General features: G+C 44.3%; 1 protein-coding gene across 10 annotated transcripts in view; it reads left to right on the top strand.

Moving 5' to 3' along the window:
* Window positions 1-19969, top strand: part of TJP1 (tight junction protein 1) — a 539980-nt gene that overhangs the window by 466576 nt on the left and 53435 nt on the right. For 8 of the 10 annotated variants that reach the window (XM_040342798.1, XM_040342801.1, XM_040342802.1 and 5 more), the window contains 3 exons: window positions 4953-5086; window positions 13519-13645; window positions 15827-15977. In XM_040342798.1, coding sequence (XP_040198732.1) covers window positions 4953-5086; window positions 13519-13645; window positions 15827-15977 — 412 coding nt within the window. The remainder of the gene's footprint in view (window positions 1-4952; window positions 5087-13518; window positions 13646-15826; window positions 15978-19969) is intronic. The other 2 variants (XM_040342800.1, XM_040342808.1) reach the window with 1 other exon arrangement.

Here is a 19969-nt window from a genome sequence, read left to right on the forward strand (position 1 = left end):
TTGCTGTATGTCACTGTAAAGTTTCAGTTTGTTTCACATTAATTGGCCTTTTCCTTCTGTTTTCTCACTGTGTCTGGTTATTTAGTTGTCTCCAAATTTTTGGCCTTTAGGAACTCTTTAGCTATTTCTACACTGTTTCATATTTCTGGTTTGTTGTCTTTTATTATTGATCACTTCTTTTCCTAACCCCTGTCTGTCCCACCACTGTAAATTGACGCCTTTCTGGCACAGGGAACCGCCTGGGAGGATGTTTACGTTGTTTCTTCTGTGCAGCTCCACACTCCAAAGATCATTGTGATCACTGTGATGTGTGCATTAATCGGTTACCATTCTTAGTGTTTTTGTGAATCGTGACCCTCTACCCTCGATTATGTCTGCATTCCGGTGGCATGGTGTACTGTTGGGTATCCCCAACACCTCCAGTACCTGAGCTATAAGAACTTCTGAATTTGAAGCTGTCAAAATCTTTATACAGTAGGATTCTTTCTATGATCTCCATGTACTATAGGCAGAGAAGGCAACAATTGTGCATTAAAATTTCAAAACTGCATTTTTCACATTTTTTAAAATTCCCTGAAAGTTCCCCTGTATGTTTTAAAAATATTTCCAGGATATTTTAAACAGATAATTAAAAGAGACGCTTAAAAAAAACAACATCCATACTTGCCTAGGTGGATGCAGCATTGGTCTGATGGGACTCAAACTCCTGATTGGCTATTGACAGCGACAGGAGTCTTTGGCTCCCACTGCTGTCAATCACAGCCAATGAGCCAATCAGGAGATGGAGGGGGTGGGGCCGAGCCCACGGCTCTGTGTGAATACTGGAGTGCCCCCAGAGCAAGCTGCTTGCTGTGTAGGCACCTGGCAGGAGGGAGGACCCGAGAGAAGGATCGGGGCTGCTCTGTTTAAAACCATTGCACAGAGCAGGTAATTATCACATGTTTGTTATTTAAAAAAAAACAAAAACACGGCTTTAATATCCCTTTATGGCTAGGTTCACACTGGTACGACAAACGCTTCAACATTGGTAGCACATGTCAGATGACATGTATAAATCAATTATTCCCTATGAGAGCTGTCTTAACTGGTCTGACACAAGTCGGTCCAACTTTGTAAAAGGTTCTTGCACTACTTTGGTCCAACTTTGATTTTACTTCAGCCTATTGAATATCATTGAAGTTGGATCAAAGTTGGATCCTCGTTCTAACCATTTGACTTGTGACGTCACACTGGGATTGTTTTGATTGGTCAAAGGACAAGTCATACTATCTCAAAGTCGCACAAATCCCTGTGCTGTCAGAGGAGACTTATCGGTTGTTCCTAGTAAGTAGGAACAACGATATGTCTCCTCTCCCATGTCCTATCCACATGCAGTTGGAACACACTAAGGGAACACACATTTAACCCCTTGATCGCACCCTAGAGTTAACCCCTTCCCTACCAGTGATATTTACACAGTAATCGGTGCATTTTTATAGCACTGATCGCTGTATAAATGTCAATGGTCTCAAAAATTTGTCAAAGGTGTCCGATCTGTCCGTTTTTTTTTCCAACCAAAAATATGTAGAATACGTATCGGCCTAAACTGATGAAGATATTTTGTTTTTAAAAAAACATTTTTTGGGGTTATTTATTATAGCAAAAAGTAAAAAAAATATATATTTTCAAAATGTTCGCTATTTTTTTGTTTATAGCGCAAAAGGTGATTAAATGGCACCAAAGAAAAGCTCCATTTCTGGGGAAAAAAAGGATGCAAATTTAGTGGGTACAGCATTGCATGACCGTGCAATTACCAGTTAGTGACGCAGTGCCAAATTGTAAAAAGTCCTCTGGTCAGGAAGGGGGTAAATCCTTCCGGGGCTGAAGTGGTTAACTTTTACTTCTGCTTTAAAAATTACCTTAATCATCATTCAAAAGACTGGCCCACCCATGACCAGAATCGGAGTGGCTGTTAGTGCTCCGATGTGTATTTTTATGTTGATTAATTAGCAAAAAAATAATAAAAATAAGGATCTGTGTACGTGTTTATCTCTGATCCTAGGGCTATTGACATGTGTATACATGTGTTCCTGTAGGACACCTTTTCAGAACACCTAAAGAAAAGGTCCATATTTCTTTCTGCAGCACTCTCTGCAAGTTGAACTGCTCGATACTTGAGTATGCAGTCATTTGGATATACTTTTCCATGGATCAGACTAATTCAGAAATTTGAAAAAAAGAAACATTAATCTATTTTTGCTTTATATGGTGGGGAAAAAAAATAGCCAATTAGCAGTCCTAGTGTTTGGACAACATTGCTTTGCTGAACAAGATGCATTCCTGCTTTTTCTTCTTGGCCTTTTATTTCTAATAAGTGGTTTTATTACAATCTTCGGTGTATTCATGTGCCAGCCTATTGTATCATACAAAACATTCCACCCATGTTTAAAAAAAATCACTGGCTTTATCTTTTCAAACAGGCCTGTTCCCTATTGACTCTGACTGACTAGAAAAATATTGTTATCTTTTCTGGAACATGCTTCCTGTAATTATAGTTAATAAAGGACAACAAGGTTACAAGCTGTCTTTCCAGAATTCTGGCATTGTGAGCCTTGTATTGCATTTGAATGCTGGTAAAACAATGACAGATATAATGAAAGCAAATTTGTGAAAATGATTGGCAGCTTTGTCACCGTGTGACTCCGGAGTTTCTTCCCCCTTTATGCTTGTTAACTCTAATAGTGTGATCACATCTTATTCGTGACAGCCTGACGGAGTAAGCTAGGCTTTGTTTTGAATTTGACCTCCACATTATGTGCCTGCACAGGATTCTAAAGGCATATGTGGAATGGTGATGCATCTATATATTTTATAAGGTCTAGAAATGTGGTATTCTTTGCTATACATTATTCAGGTAATGGTGGGGAATCGTAATTTGCACTTTGACAAGTTTGCTCGTTTTTTTTTTTTACCAGTTGCAGCAGAGAGATCATATTTTTTTTTAGATTATTTCAGCCACCCTTTTTTGTTTTTCTTGGTGTTAAGCCCTGTACACACGGCCGGGAAACCCATCAGGGGGAAAAAAAAGTTTGTTTTCTGGACGGGATTCCTGGTAAGCTTGCCAGTCATGCAGACGGCCATTCAAAAGAACCGCCGTTCTTTTAAATGGCAATAACACGGTGACGTCATCGACTATGACGAGCATGCGCTCGTCACATTCAATGCGGTCGTCGCCATCTTGCGACACCCCACAGTAAACTTGTATGCTACCGCACATGCGTCGAACTCTTATCGAGAATGCGTGGGTATAGCATGGAACAGGTAAGCATACAGACAACCGGTTTTCTCAGCAGGAAACACTCTGCTGGGAATTCCGATGGGAAAATAGAGAGCAGGTTCTCTATTTTTCCCAGGCAGTTTTCCTGTCGAGAAAACTGGTCGTGTGTACGAGGTTTTCTTCTGATATCCTAGCTTGCCTAGTCTAATGTTGTGTACACACGACCGTTTTTCATGACAAGAAAAATGCAATTTTTTAAATTGGTCGTGAAAAACGGTCGTGTGTAGGCTCCAGAGCATTTTTCAAGATGAGAAAAATGGGCATTACAAATTTAGAACCTGCTCTATGAACGTGTGTATGCAAGGCAGGCTTGAGAGGAATCGCGAAAAACTTCATTTTTTTTTTCATGACATGAAAAACGGTCGTGTGTGTGTGACATTATGCTTCCATGGTCTTTCTGCCAGAATCTATTCAGGTGGATGACAATCCATGTGCCTAAACATAAAGTAGAACAAGCTGCTGCTGCTGCAGATGGGTAGGCAATCGTGGAGCAGGCTCGAGGGCAAAAAACAAGGTCCATAATATTATAGTATTAGAAGTTGAGGGTTGATTTGCCAGTATTTTTTTTTTATTTATTTTTTTAACTACGTCGCTAACCTATTTTCAAAATACTAACCAAATCCTCCTCTTCATTCCTCCCAAGACCCCCTGCTCTCTATCTCCCCACCAGTACTTCTCCTGAGTCTTCATCCCATACATCCTATGGAACTATCTCCTACTCTGTCCACTTTTAGGCAATCCCTGAAAACCCTTCTCTTCAGAGAAGCCTATCCTGCCCCATCTAACAACTGCAGTTTTATTTTCTCCATCAGCTCATCCCCTACAGTTATTGCCTTACTTGACCCTCCCTCTTAAGGCCCGTACACATTATCGGATATTCCGACAACAATTGTGTGGATGGTTTTTGTCGGATAATCTGACGGTCTGTATGCTCCGTCGGACAATTGACGGAATATCCGACAACAAATGTTGGCTGTGCATGCTCTCAAATTGTCTGACAACAAATGTATTCCGTCAGATTATCCGATTGTGTGTACAAACCCGTTAACAAAACCTGGGGAATGCCCAGGGAAAAACCAAGCCTACTTACACATCCGTTAGACTAAAATCCAAAGTACAAACACGCATTCTCAGAACCAATGCTAACCATAAGACAACATTAGCGGAAGTTGCCCAAAGGGTGGCGCTAAAGAGCAGAAAAAAAACACACCTAGTTTCATGAATGTTGGCTGAAAAAGTTCTGCCGTCTGTATGCAGAACAAGTTCACGGCCAACGACGCCCTTCGGACAAAAATCCACAGATGAGTGAGTGAGGAACTTGTATAGCACTACAAATGCAAACTAAATTGCCTCAAGGCGCTTTATTTGTGGCGCCTATATCGCCTCAAGGCGCTAGATTTGTCTGATGGAAATCCGACCGTGTGTACGAGGCTTTAGATTGTAAGCTCTAACAAACGGAGCCCTCCGATTCCTCTTCTATTGAATTGTATTGTAACTGTACTGTCTGCTCTCATGTTGTAAACGGCTTCCCAAACTGTTGGCGCTATATAAATCCTGTATAATAAAATAACTGGTAAAGGGTTCATTATCATCCATGCAATACTAACTCCTATACTTTTTTTTTTTTTTTTTGCAGCACGCGGAGTAGAGAAGAGGAAAAAGTATCAAAGCCTGCAGTATCTACACCTGTGAAGAATACAAACGGAGGAACCCTAACAAGAGCAGCAGATGATCTGGACAGAGCAGAAAAGCAGACGCCTCCTTTACCAGGTGACAAATCAACTCCTTTTTCTAGCGTGACTTCGCCAGAAACTCAAAATATTTCTGTGAAGTGCAACAGGGATTTCTCCTGCTCCACCTCTGGGCCAGCTCTTCTAACTTTTGCTCAGCTGGCAATAGGGGCTCCTGTTTTCCCTGAAGGATACACTAGAGGGGGAAATTGCCTGTCACAAATCAGTACTTTCTGACACTTTATTTTAGAAATAGGATGCACCAACAATAATGCACAAAATAGAATTGTGTCTGTGCTGAAAGTTGGGTCTGTCGTAAGGAATTGTTTGCTTTACAGTGGACTTTGTCGGGCACCACATCTTTAAAACATCAAAAGAATCTTCAGAGGCATCTTTAACGGCACTAGATCACATTAACAACTTGAGCTCTAGCGATGTACGCTTGCGTTGCTGGAGTTTGAGCCGTTATACCAGGATGGTAGCTGCAACTGCAGGCATCACCCCAGTATCTTTTTTTTTTTTTTTTTTTTTTTTTTTTTTTTTAGAGCTGACGGATTGCTTTTACAAGCAGTGGGAAGCTTCTAAAAGAAAATTGCATTTCTGCAACTGAAAACTGCTGTGCAAATACTATGTGACATAAAAAAAAAAAATTGCAAAACCAGGGCCCCTGCTTTAAAAAAAATATAAAGTGTTTGGGGTTCTAAGAAATTTTCTAGCAAAAAAAAACAAAAAACGGATTGTTACTTGTAAACAAAGTTCCACAAAAGGCCCGGTCTTCAAGTGGTTAAGGCACTCATTTATAAGGCAGGGCTTAGAAATATGTGCTTTTTATTTAGCCTTAATCGTTGTAAATCAAAATAATTGAAATGTATTGCGTGCGTTAATTACTCAATGGTGACTGTCTCTTGGCAGTATTTTTTATATATTTTTTTTATTTATTTTTTTAGGTGCATTCCAACTGCTGTAAATTATTGCTATGTTTTAGTGGTAGTTCCCTTTAAATAGACTTGGAATAATTACGCATGTCAAGGACAGGTCATAACGTTCTGAAGTTAATCTTAAATGATTTATGTGCCAGTTTAGTCTTGAGATACTGGATACGAGTAGTTAAAGTGAAATTATTTTGTAGCTTTAAAGAAATTGATTTGCCTACAGTTACTACTTAAAAAATAAAATAAAATTGCAGATCAGAGTGCACAGCTATTTACTTAAAGTGGAGTTTCCATCCCAAATTTTTTTTTATTGTGCTCATTAGACCTAAAAAAGTAAAAAAAAAAATATTTTTTTACTCATCTGGAAATGCCTGTTGCTATGCGGTCCCACGAAATCTGCTTTTGAAACCACCTAGGATTCTGACATCTCCCTCTAATGCTCCTGGGAAATGTGTGTCATCATTTCCCAGGATGCAGTGCGCTGTCCAATTATCACTCCCCATCCAAGACTTCCAGGAAGTAAGTGCTTGTAGGCTTCACAATGCCCACAAGCAAAATGACAACGGTGTAGGCATAGTTTCATAAACTATCTTTTTTGAATATCTATGCGGATCGGCGGCGGATTGTAAAATGGTAAGTGACCAGATTTATATTATAAAAAATGCTAATTGTGGTTGGAACTTCGCTTTAATCATTTGCGGACCTTTAGACGCCTTTCACACTGGGGTGTTTTTCAGGCGCTTTAGCGCTAAAAAAAAGTACCTGTAAAGCGTCTAAAAGAAGAAGCATTGAGTACTTTCACACTAAAGTGCCTGGAAAACACCCCAGTGTGAAATGGGTCTTGGCGTTAAAAAAAAAGCGCCTGTAAAGCGCCTGGTAGAAGCCGCATCTGCAATCCCAATGTGAACGCCTGAGTGCTTTCACACTGCTGCGCTGGCAGGGCGTAAAAAAAAAGTCCTGCAAGCAGCTTCTTTGCAGCGCTTTAGGAGCGTTGAATACACCACTGCTAAAGTGCCCCTTTCCATTTAGGCGCTTTTTTAACGCCAAAGTGCCTGAAAAACGCCCTAGTGTGAAAGGGTTCTTAGCGGAGCTTTACCAGCATTTTTCGGGCGCTGGCAGTGTGAAAGGGCTCTGAAAGCACTCTGAAATCGGGCTTTCACATTAGGATTGAGGCTTCTTTCAGGCACTTTACAGGCTCTTTTTCTCTTATCGTCCATGGACGGACACAGCTCCTTAAATTTTGACAAGTGGGTTATGTTCCCTGTTTACAGGAGAGGACTAGGCAGAAACATGTTAAATAGTTAAATACATGTTACATTAACAGAGTTGAACAGCCCCGCCCAGGGGGCGGTCCCTCCAGACATAACCCTCCTCACTGCAGCTTGCAGCCTCAGTTTCGTTCTGCCTAGCAAAGGAGAAGGACGTATGGCTCCCTTTGGGCCCAGCGCCCTGAGGAGAAATTTTATTTTATTTTACTTTACTTTTTCTTGAAGAATCTTCTTTCAACTGTTGGCTGAGAGACAGGCTGGATATTATAGATCCTTGTAGTCTACTCAGTCCGACCAGCAAGCGTGGGCACACCTTTGCAAAGAGGCTTGGTCTGCCACGCCATACCTCATGACTCCTGAGGTGGCCGGTGAGCTTTGCTCCGAGGTCCACATATGACTGGGCTGTGGTGTTGCCTCAATCACAGTGGACCGGGCCGACAGCTACCTCCATTGCGGTTGTAGGTCTGTCAGGAATGCGTCAGCGAGTCCTCGCTCGGACGGGTAAGTACAGTCCCTCCTGCTTCGGTGGGTTGGTACAGCTGGGCATTCCTGGGGTTCGGGGGTCCCTTCCCCTTACTTCCCTGCTCCTTTCCCTTGCTGCATTGCTAACATTGCCGCTGTCAGGGGGGAGGGGGCCTTCCTGAGGGGACTGTGTTATCTGGCCTGTGTTTTTTTTTTTTTTGTATTGGGCTTTCCTGTGAGGTAAAAAGCCCTGTGATGAGCACAGATGTTTATGATTATACTTCAGCAGACGCTGACTGATTGGTGACACCTGTAATGGTTTTGCTTTTTATGCTGTATCTGTGTCTTATCCTTAAATAAAACAGCCCTATGAGGCTTTTCCTGTTTAAACACAGGTCCCTGCAAAAGTTACCTCACGGTTCTTTTCCTCACAGGCAGCGCTGGGCAGTCTCCTCCTGAGGGAGTCCCCTGGTTACCCCTGGTCAGCGCAGCAAGTGAGTGAGAGGCCCTGAATAGGGCTCTAGGAGCTTTTGTCTATTTGTATGGACAGGTGTGCATATTATAATACACACTATATGTAAATATTGGAGTCAGTATCTGGGTCCTTCCCCACATGCTGGTGGTGGCAGCAGGTGTTAGCACCTGTGATTCCCACAGAGTTTTTATTGTTAGTCCTGGACACAGTTTGTGCCAGGGTGGGGGTGGACTGCGGGCGGGCGGTAAAAGAGTGCCCCCTTCCCCCGTTATCCCCTGGGGAATGCTCTGTTATGGAGCCATGGACTAGGTACCTAGTTAAAAAAAAAAAAAAAAAAAAAAAAAAAAAGGCAGAATAAGGCATTTATGGGTGCGCTTTTTACTGCTGCAAGGGACTCTCCTAAGCTGCATAGTGCAGCTGGGTTTCCGCTGAGGGCTCGGTCTTTTTTGGATCACACAAATCAGACCGCTGTGTAGGTTTTTTCCTTCTGTGCCCTTCTTTGATATTTTCTGAGATGCAGAATGAGAAAAGCCACTGAGGGCTTTTGTAGTCCCTCACCGCCGGGCGGGAACCCCTACTTGTATGGATCTGACTGATAGAAGATCCGAAGTACTGACCCGTTCCATGTTTACCATGCTGGGGTCTGGCTTGCGGCCTATTGTGGCCACTACACTGGGGTCTCAGTGGTCGCTGGCGCTATTTTTTGGGAGATTTTTCAATTACATTGAAAACTCCCATTGGCGCCCATTTTGTCGTAGCCACGCTATGGCGCAGCTTACATTGTGCTGGCCTTTTTCCTGTGGCCGCGTTCTGAACGCTCGGCGGCCATCTTGGAGTAGTCCTGACCCCTAGTGCTGTATACAACTCACAGAGTGAGCATTTGGCACCAGACAGTGGAGGAGCACCGACTCTCTCCTGAGGTTATTAGCCTAGCGGACCAGCTGGTCCAGGGCCTCATATAGGTCTGTGATGCTTCATTGAATGCTGCGCCCTTGTTATCCAGGGCGTCTGTTTCAGAATGGTTTTATGCACACGGTGGTGTAGTGCTTAACTCCATTACTTGGCAGCAAAAGAGTCATTGGTTCGAATCTGCACACTGACGCCAATCTGCACACTGACGCCAATCTGCCTGGAGCTTGCATTGTCGCTCCCTGTGTCTGTGTGGGTTTCCTCCGGGTACTCCGGTTTCCTCCAAAGACATGTGTGCATACACCTACATAATATACATACACACTATGTGTGTGTATTATTTAGGGGCAACCCTCCCAGGCCGTCAAAGGCCCAGCTGGGGGACTAATCTGTCCCTGGGTGCATAAGCTGATCACGCCGGCACCCAAATCCTGCCAATGTATATAGCCTTCCCTCCCTGTCTCTAGGTGGGAGGGGCGGCTTGCAGGTTCACAATTCAGTGAAACCTCCCTGCTCTCCGACTAGTGGGTCTGCGAGGTGGTCTCTTCGGAGTACTAGATAGGGTTTCCTCCTATCCACAGAACAAAGTTCTGTCCTTGTGTCTTCCCCTCCCGGCACGTCGGTCTGCCTTGGGCAGTGTGGGATTTGCTAAGCTGCAAGGTAATTTTACCTTTCCTGCAGGACGAGAGTTTTGGGGTTTTCTATGGGCCTCAGGCCCTAAATACCTTTGTGAACGTCGGGTAGTTCCGCATGGAATCCATTTGTTCGGTGGTAGCTGCGCTTCATCCGGGGGATGTCCTGACGTCCTCGGACATCAGGGACGCATACATGCATGTCCCGTTTTGCACATGTCACAGTGTTTTTTTCTGTGCTTCGTGATGAGAGAAGGGTCTCTGTCAGCCTGTGGCCCTCCCTTTTGATCTGGCGTCAGCACCATGGGTTTTCAGCTAGGAGCTCGCACTTATTTGAATTTTGTTGGGACAGCGAGGCTTTGCCTCATTGGCTACTTTGACGACTTTCTTCTGAGAGCAGCTTCTGTCTCCGACCTAGTGGATGGGTTATTCCCATTCAGACCCTCCGAAGATTCGGGTGGATGTTAAACGTTTAGGCCAGAAAGTGTAGCTCAGTGGCAGCAAGCCTGCCCTACATGTGTGCGACCCAGGGTTCAAATTATGGGCATGCTAGGTTCCGACTCAGCGTTGGAGTATCTAGTGTTGATCCAGACTCCTCAGTGGCAAAGGTCCTTCTTCCCCTGGAGAAATTGCAGACTCTTCAGTCTGCGGAGAAGGTATTGGCATCACGCAATCGGTCTTCTCTCCGGGCGCCTGCTGGTTCAGGGTCTGTGGGTAGCCTCCTTCAAGGTGGTACTGTATGCCCAGTTCCACACCCTGGTTTTCCAGTGGAACTACTGTCCAGGTGGTAAAAATCTCTTGTCTCTGAAATCATTAGATTCCTGTGCGCCACCTAGTCAGAGTCTCTCTGAGTTGGTGACAGAGATTCCCGACTCTTCGGTCCGGGAAGTTGTTCCTTCCTTCCAGTGGTCGGTGTTTACGACGAATGCCAGCTCACGGGTTGTGAACCTGGAGGTTCACAAAACTGGGGGGTCCAGTCGGCCCTGAGTCGCTGGACTTGCGTGGACCTATGACCACACCTCCTTGAATGTGTCTGGTCTCGGTAGCTACCCAGGGTCGGGCCTGGCTAGTGCCTGGTGGAAGACCGCCTGGGAATACCAGGTGCTGTCTACTGTTCATTGTCCTACTATTTTAGGCGATCAGGCTATGCTTCTCCTTGTGGTCGACCAATCTGGTTTCAGCCGGACAACGCCACGGCCGTGGCTTCAGTCTACCATCAGGTATGCCGGCAGGCAGACTACTGGAGTCGCCAGATGCTGGACCAGGGCGACTGGTCTTTGTGCTTGGGGTGTTTCGGCTCCCTTGCAGGAGGTGAGCCTCACATGGCATGGATCTCCTGGCAGCTTGTCTCCGCCGCAAGGGTGTCAGTTAGTGGCCAGGTCTAGTGATCTTGTACAGACGCGTCAGTCGCGCTGGTGGCCCTGTGTTGTCTGTATCGGTGATTTTTTGCCATTCCTCCATGGTAGTTGCTTCCTCGGCCGCTCCACAGAGTGGATGCTGAGGAGATCCCGATGATTCTAATCGCTCCAGATTAATCTCGGCGTCCTTGGTACGCTGATATCGGGCGCCTGGTAGCGGAGGCACCCTGGCGATTGCCAGGGCAGGAGGTTCCTGTCTCAAGGTCCCATACTTCCTCCTGTTGTACAGTCACTGACTTGCTTAACATGGTTATTGGAAGCCAGACTTTAGGTGACCAGGGTCTGTCTGACTCGGTCATCTCAACAGGGCACCGTAGTCTTCTTCCGGAGGATCTACCGTCGCACCTCTCTTGGTGCGAAGGGATGGAGTGACGTCCACGGGCGTACTTTCAATGTCCAGGGTCCTGCTGTTTTTAAAGCTTGGATTGGATCTAAAAATTGCTTAAAGCACCGTTTGGGGGCAGATTTCAGCCTTGGCTGTGTTCTTTTAGTGGCCTTTTTGCGGCCCGTTCCCTGGTGGGTCCCCTTTTTTTTGTGTGCAAGGGGTTTGTCATATACTTTCCCCTCTTGGCCCATCTCTTCCCCCATGAGTTTTGACTCTGGTGCTCTCGGTTCTTCAGGAACCTTCCTTTTGGAAACATCAGAGAGATTTTCTCTTGACACTATCTCAGAAGGTGGCCCCTTTAGTGGCCTTTACCTCTGTTAGAGGGGTTTCTGAGTTGGCGGTCTTGTCTTGCAAGCCGCCATGCTGGATCCCCCATAAGGATTAGGTGATGGTGCGCCCGCGACCTTCCCTTCTTCCGAAGGAGGTTTCGGCCTTTCATACTTTAGGCGTGGTACGCGCTTTGCGGGTATACCAGCCTACTACGGCTCCATTTCGGAGCTTCTGACTCTCTTTTGTGTCGGTGTATGGTCCACAAAAGGGCCTGGCGGTCTCGTCGACCACCATTTCTCGGTGGATCGGGCAGGCCGTCATACAGGCCTATGCTCCTAAGGGCGGGCCCCCCTTTCCGGTCACGGCACTTTCGACCAGGGCAATTGGTGCTTCCTGGGTTTTTTTTTTTTTTCCCGACATCATGCGTCGGTCTCACAGGTGTGCGAGGCGGCGATTTGCTCGTCCGTTCACGCTTTTTCCAGAATTTACATGGTTGCTGTGAGTGCATCTTATGATGTTTTTTTTTCAGCCGCTAGTTTTTGCCGGCGGCTGTTTAAAGTTGCACCTCCTCCGTTGAGGAGCTCTGCTTGTTTTGGGGTGAAGTTAAAATTGTTTTTACTGATATATTTCCCACCCCTCGTTTTTTGACACTGCTTGGGGACGTCCCACTTGTCAAAATTTAAGGAGCTGTGTCCGTCCATGGACGATAAGAGAAAATAGGATTTTTTGTACTCACCGTAAAATCCTTTTCTCTGAAGTCCATGGACGGACACAGCTCCCACCCCTCCTTTTTAGGTTTGTACTGCTTGTTACGAACTGAGGCTGCAAGCTGCAGTGAGGAGGGTTATGTCTGGAGGGACCGCCCCCTGGGCGGGGCTGTTCAACTCTGTTAATGTAACATGTATTTAACTATTTAACATGTTTCTGCCTAGTCCTCTCCTGTAAACAGGGAACATAACCCACTTGTCAAAATTTAAGGAGCTGTGTCCGTCCATGGACTTCAGAGAAAAGGATTTTACGGTGAGTACAAAAAATCCTATTTTTTAACGCCAAAGCGCCTGAAAAATGCCCCAGTGTGAAAGAGATCTAAAGACGGCTATTTAAATTCAAGCAAATCTGTCAGTTCTAGTACTATGAAGTAATTGCAAAATGTAAGACTTAAAATCTCAATGTGTTTAACACTAACAGAATTTCTAGATCTTTTTCCTGCAGTGTTCCCTTGGAATACTTGCCATATCTCGGTTTCAGAATGGTCCGTTCTGAGGCCTCCCCCAGCTCATCCCACCCTGCAGTGAGGCACATCTCAATAGGTTGCCATGCTCAGCATTACACTGTGGATGAGCTTGTTACATGACTACACCTCAACATTTATATTACATCTTTATCTGATTTGTAGGATTTACATCACAAGTTAATGATGCAAGGAGTTTGCATTGTTTGATTCTCTGCATATACAGCATCTTTGAAAACTCCTTTGGCACTTATATCAATTACACAGCACTGACAGTTAATTACTTGTACATGGTATAATCATCTTGTCCTTCTAGGGAAGACGGCCTATGAGGCACACATTGTGCAGGTCAGCGATGCAGTAAATAGCAATGAAGACAGGAATCATGATGTTCAAGGCTTAATCTGATTGAATTCTTCTGTTTTGCTTTTAATTATGCGAACATACTGTTTCATTTAATTTGAGTAGAAATTGATAGTTATTTTTATAGTTTTTTTCCCCCCTTTTTTAGAGCCAAAGCCTGTGTATGCCCAGTCAGGACAGCCTGATGTAGACCTACCTGTCAGTCCATCTGATGGACCTTTTCCAAACTCCACACATGAAGATGGCATGCTACGGTAAGGGAGGTCCTGCCTGATTGGATCACTACACTAGCCTATTCTCTTTTCCCACAGAAAAATGTTGCAATAGTAACCAAATCTATACTCATGGGCTGCTGTAATATAGGAATATTTTAAATCTTGCTATAGATCTGTCAAGAATAAAGAATGACACAATGGCATAAAAAAAATCCCCATTTGAACGTTTTTTTGACAAGTGAAGGTTTCCTGTTGGAGGGACACATTGCACCGTCGTTTGCTCCCAACTTCTTGTATTGTCAGTGGACATTATGCTGCCTACCTGTAGAATGAACAGGTCAGCAGGGGGAGAAAAGTCCCATAACATCTACTTTCTTCCCTTTTGCCGGCTGATTTTAAAACCATTATTTTTATATATATATATATATATATCCCTCATTTTGAGAAATGTAGGAAAAAAAACTTTTACGGAAGCTATATTTGTCAGGCTGATATTCACTTCAGGTAACTTCTGGAAAAAATGTCTTTATACATTGAAGTTGAATTGCTGTGATTCACAAACATTTCATGCTGTTTACCTCCCCATGGGGGGGGGGGGGTTTGACCTGCATGTATCTTGGCTCACCTGAAATGTATGAAGCAGAAACCCACCACCCCCCTTTAAAGCGGGGGTTCACCCTATAAACCCCAAAAAAAATTTTATTTTTCTTCTACCATAAAATCAGGCATTGTAGCGCGAGCTACAGTATGCCTGTCCCGATTTTTTTATCCCCGTACTCACCGTGTACTCGTACATCGAAGATACCGACTCCCCTCGGGGAATGGGCGTGCCTATGGAGACGGAGGATGATTGACGGCCGGCTCTGGCGCGTCACGCTTCTCCGGAAATAGCCGAAATAGGCTTGGCTCTTCACGGCGCCTGCGCATAGCCTGTGCGCAGGCGCCGTGAAGAGCCGAGACCTACTCCGGCTGTCTTCGGGGAGAGTGACGTGCCAGGGCCGGCCGTCAATCATCCTCCCTCTCCATAGGCACGCCCATTCCCTGCGGGAGCCGAAATCTATAATGTACGAGTACACAGTGAGTACGGGGGTAAAAAAATCGGGACAGGCATACTGTAGCTCGCGCTACAATGCCTGTCTCGATGGTAAAATTGTGTCACTGAGGGTGAACCACCGCTTTAATTCTATTGAGCACTTATCCTTTCATCCTTGAATAGGTGCATAAATTGAGGCAGGCCGGTAGGACCCCCAGTATTTTGTCCAGGGACCCATGATGCTATTAAAGGGGTTGTAAAGGATAATTTTTTTTTTTCATAAATAGCTTCCTTAGTGCAGTCCTTCACTTACCTCATCCTTCGATTTTGCTTTTAAATGTCCTTATTTCTTCTGAGAAATCCTCACTTCCTGTTCTTCTGTCTGTAACTCCACACAGTAATGCAAGGCTTTCTCCCTGGTGTGAGGTGTCGTGCTCACCCCCTCCCCTGGACTACAAGAGAGTCAGGACGCTCTCTACGTTGCAGATAAAGGAGCTGTGTGTTAGTGGGCGTCCTGACTCTCCTGAAGTCCAAGGGAGGGGGCGAGCATGACACTCCACACCAGGGAGAAAGTCTTGCATTACTGTGTGGCGTTACAGACAGAAGAACAGGAAGTGAGGATTTCTCTGAAGAAAAAAGGACATTTAAAAGTAAAATGGAAGGATGAGGTAAGTGAAGGAGGACTGCACTAAGGGAAAGGAAGCTATTTAGGGAAAAAAAATTGTACCTTTACAACCCCTTTAAGTTGTCCCTGCTTTCTGGTCTTCGAACCTTTGGTTAAAATGTCATGATTTCAGTGTGCATCCTGCGCTTTCTGAGCATAATTATCAGGTTAATAGTTGACATGTTTTGTCTGGCATATCAAGATTACCTAATTTTCTAACAAATGCTCAAAGCTGAATACCTTGTATTTGTCTCCGCATGTAATTTTCAGTCATTCTGAGCAAATACTACTTTGTTATAAGCCCCTTTTTGTATTGTCTACCCACTCGGCGGAACTTTGTCAGTAGGATGATTCATGAACTGTTATAACTTTCCAATCAAACCAGTATGTTTAGGGGTAAAAAAAAAAAAAAAATGAAGAAATTACTGGCATCTGTATTTGTTTATGACACTTTATGTTAGAATGCATAAATGTAAAACTTACACTTTTTTAGATATAAAGAATGTTATTGTATATCACACAGGCCTAGCATGAAACTGGTGAAGTTTAGAAAAGGAGACAGTGTGGGGCTACGTCTTGCTGGAGGAAATGATGTGGGCATCTTTGTTGCTGGTGTGTTGGATGACAGCCCTGCAGCTAAAGAAGGACTGGAAGAAGGCGATCAGATTCTTAGAGTAAGTAATGTCATTTCTTCGGTTTTCTTGCAGCCATTGATGTTCTGAATCTTAAACTTTAGTGTGTGTTTTTTTTTTTCTAGCAGTAAGAATAGTGTGGAGTTCCATGTAGAAACCTTAGTAACTTAGTAACCGCCCTATAGCCAAAATACGGCTACAAGGCAGTTCCCTATCTCTGGGAGGGCGTCAATATACGTCCTCCCGGAGAATCAGACCCGCGCGCCTGAGCGGGCGCGATTACCGGCGCTCGCCGGGTCCACGGGACCCGCAGCAACAAGGATCGCGGTAAGGAGCCAATGGAAGCGGCTCCTTACCACGTGATCGCGCCGTCCAATGACGGCGCGATCAAAGATGTAAACAAACACGGGCGGATGGGTCACCTCCAGGTCATCTCTCTCCTCTCCTCACACCATTGCAGCGTGAGAGAAGAGGAGAGCAATTGGTGACAAAACGTAAGTGCCCCACCAGTGCCATCTGTGCCCTACCAGTGCCATCTGTACCCCACCAGTGCCGCACCAGTGTCATCTGTGCCGCACCAGTGCCGCCTTTGCCCATCAGTGCCGCACTAGTGCCGCCTTTGCCCATCAGTGCCACCTTTGCCAATAAGTGCCACCTCTGCCCATCAGTGCAAGAAAAAATCATTTTTTTTACAAAATTTTCGTTCTTTTTTCATTAATAGCGAAAAAAATAAAAACCGCAGAGGTGATCAAATGCCACCAAAAGAAAGCTCTATTTGTGGGGAAAAAAAGGACAACAATTTCATTTGGCTACAGTGTTGTATGACCGAGTTACTGTCATTCAAAATGTGAGAGCCCCGAAAGCTAAAAAATGTTCTGGTTATTAAGGGGGTTTAAGTGCCCAGTGGTTAAAGAGACATTTTCCTCTTTTAACAAAAATTAAAAAGAAATACTGCATGGAAAATAAATATTTTAATATACACTGTCATGCAAAATTCTTGGGCATATCTTACATTTTTATTACAATTTCTTGTCCTTATTTATTTATCAAATAGGGGGAGTAAAAGGCAAACTGGGAGTGCGTGGAAACGATCATCGATCACTTCCACCTGACTATCGTCAGGCAGATTATGCAATTTAAACACATTCCCAACTGTAGCAGCAGCCAGGAGTGTGTGTAAACCCCCCTGCTGCTGGCGACATATGCTGTATGTGATTGATAGACAGAGGGTTAAAGTGTAATTCTATTTTTGCAGGCAAATTTCGTATTTAAATATGCGTTGCTTGTTCCCATTTACATCAATTTAAAAGGATATTTTATACTTGCAAAAAAAAAAAAAAAAAGCAAATAAAACTTTGCTTTTCTATTTATGGTAAAGCGGTAGTAAACCGATGGGCGTTTTTTATTATTTTTTTAAACGTGCAAGGTAAAGTTTTATAATGTGCTAGTATGCATCGTATACTAGCACATTATGTGAAATTTCCCTAAAAAAAAAAAGCCTTCCAGTGGCAAGCTGTCACTGCTGAAGGTGCTTCAATGTTCACCTGGTCTTTCTTCTGGGTTGGCAGACTCCGGCTGTGTGAGTGGCCTGGGCCGCAATGACATCACTCCCGCGTATGTGTGTGGGAGCCGCAATTTACAACAGGAGAGTCTAAAGGAAGGCTACGCTGCCGTTGCAGGGTAAGGGAACCAGACAGTGTAGCCTTTCGGCTTCATAACGGGAACCCTACTGCGCATGAACGAGGCCCTGCTACTCTCTCCCATTGGCCCGATGGTCAGGGGAGGGGGGAGCCCCACGGTAACATGACTGCCACGGTTGCGGCCGGACTCCCGGAAGTGGGGAAGGATACCTGTCAGACAGGTATCCTGTCCCCCCTCCCCCTGAAAGGTGCTAATTGTGGCACTGGAGGGGGGGGATCCAATGAGCGGAAGTTCCACTGGGTGGAGCTCTGCTTTAAGTCCGCAGCCCTGCTGCAGAGGAGAATCTTTACATTTCCTGGAGTTCAACTTTAATGTACTATTCTAAGCAATATATTCTATGTATAATACTGCTTCAAGGAAACAAATCGAAAGGTAGGAAATATATATTTTTATTTTAGGTGTGCTGTGTGAATGGAAATGTAGCAAACATATAGTGGTGGGGGGGGGGGGGGGGTTGTTCCTGGGGGTTCCCTCCCAAACCTGCCTGTAAACATGGAAATGTTCCAGCTAGTGCAGTGACGCCTGAATGTTTGTCCCAGAAGGTTTGTATTTTAGCTGTCCTTCAAATGTAATGGTGTATTCTATCTTCTGTACACACATTTCTGTTTAATAAGGGTTAATTATGCAGCTCCCTGTAATTAGGAGCTCTGGAATAATTGAATACAGAAGAAATAATTAGGTTTGACTTGGTTAATTACGATCTCTTTCAATGCCCTTTGGTAAAACCAATGCAGGGCACAAGAACTGAAGACATGGCTTTGTCGCTTTCCTAGATCTTTAGCACTTTTTCTCATGTTTATTTGTGAAATGCATGTTTAAGGAAGATTATTTTGAAGAACATGTTGCTAAGAAATCTGAATCATTGGAGCTGCCCCCACCGATAATTATAAATGAAAAATACTCTTGCATGAAATTAGGACTAAATCAGCTTTAAAGTAAATTTTATTTAAATTTTGATAGAAAAATAGGTACACCAGTTTTAAAGGAGCCAAGGAATTGGGAAAGTTTGTTACATTTGAGCTTCGTTCATACATATGCATGAAAATTGCACAAAAGTCCATTACCCCCCCCCCCCCCTTTTTCTTTTAAATCATGCCACACTAGAAAGCATGGTACTTTACTCCCACAAAAGTATGCACTAGCAAGGAGTATTGTGGTGCCATTAAGAATAATGGATACTACCACGTGCCTGCAAAAGGGATGTGCATTGCAAGAAGGCCGGTGCAATTTTGCATGCGTTTCTGCAGTGCACAAATGTGAGCCTAGCTCTACCTTCAAGGTTTCTTTAAACTTCTTTAAAATGCTGGATCTTTCTTACTGACCTTTTGCTGCTTCATATACTTCTGTGTTCTGTACAACTCATTAAAATGTACCTTATCGATAACTTCATAAGATCACCTGTGCTGTACTGCAGCTCTATGATCAAAGTACCGATCAACTTACAAGTCTGTGGGGACTGCCTGACTTTCCAGCGTGCTTAATCTCATGGGGAAAAAAAACCCAACGTTTTTCAAACTTCATTTTAAAAAACGACGTTGCCTACACACCATCGTTTTTTCAAAATGCTCTAGCAAAACGCTGTTACGTACAACACGTACGACGGCACTCTGTTCCATTCAAGCTCGCGTCATAACGTGCTTCTGAGCATGCGCAGGTTTAAAATCATCGTTTTAACCGTTGTTTTAGCCCACACACGATCATTTTTTATGACACAAAAAACGACGTTTTTAAAAACGACATAAAAAAATGAAAGCATGTTCGAATTTTTTTTTTTGTCGTATTTCAGAAGACCTAAAACGACGTTTTGCCCACACACACGATCATTTTAAATGACGTTTTTAAAAATGTCGTATTTTTTTCATCACAAAAAACGACCGTTTGTGCAGGATGCAAAAGTGTTCTCAACAGTGAAAGGACAGTAGGGAAGAGCTGAGATTTTAAAGCGGGTTATCTATTGGAAGAATCCAAGGAGATAAGTGTCACACTTTTCCAACTTCTGTAAATATCCATTCCCTAGATTTTTTTCTTTAAAAGAGAAGTACATCCAAAACTCATTTGTCTGCCCTTCTCTTATGGATCACTCTGCACTTCTGTGACCCATTTTCAGCCAACAGCGGGTGACGTCACACAGCCGGTCCAGGCTCGGGAAAGATCGCAACCATATGTAGGATTCACCCAGAACCTGCGACTGGCTCAGCCTCTCAAACATTAAACAGCCTTGCGCTCCAGTGAACCTGCACGGGTGGTGTCAGAGCAGAGAGCCGGTGACTAACAGTCACCGGCTCTCTGCTTACGGAGGTGGGTGTTTGATCGCTCAGTTCTCAGCCTTAGAG

This window comes from Rana temporaria, chromosome 3, assembly GCF_905171775.1.
Source record: "Rana temporaria chromosome 3, aRanTem1.1, whole genome shotgun sequence".
Taxonomy (NCBI): Eukaryota; Metazoa; Chordata; class Amphibia; order Anura; family Ranidae; genus Rana; species Rana temporaria.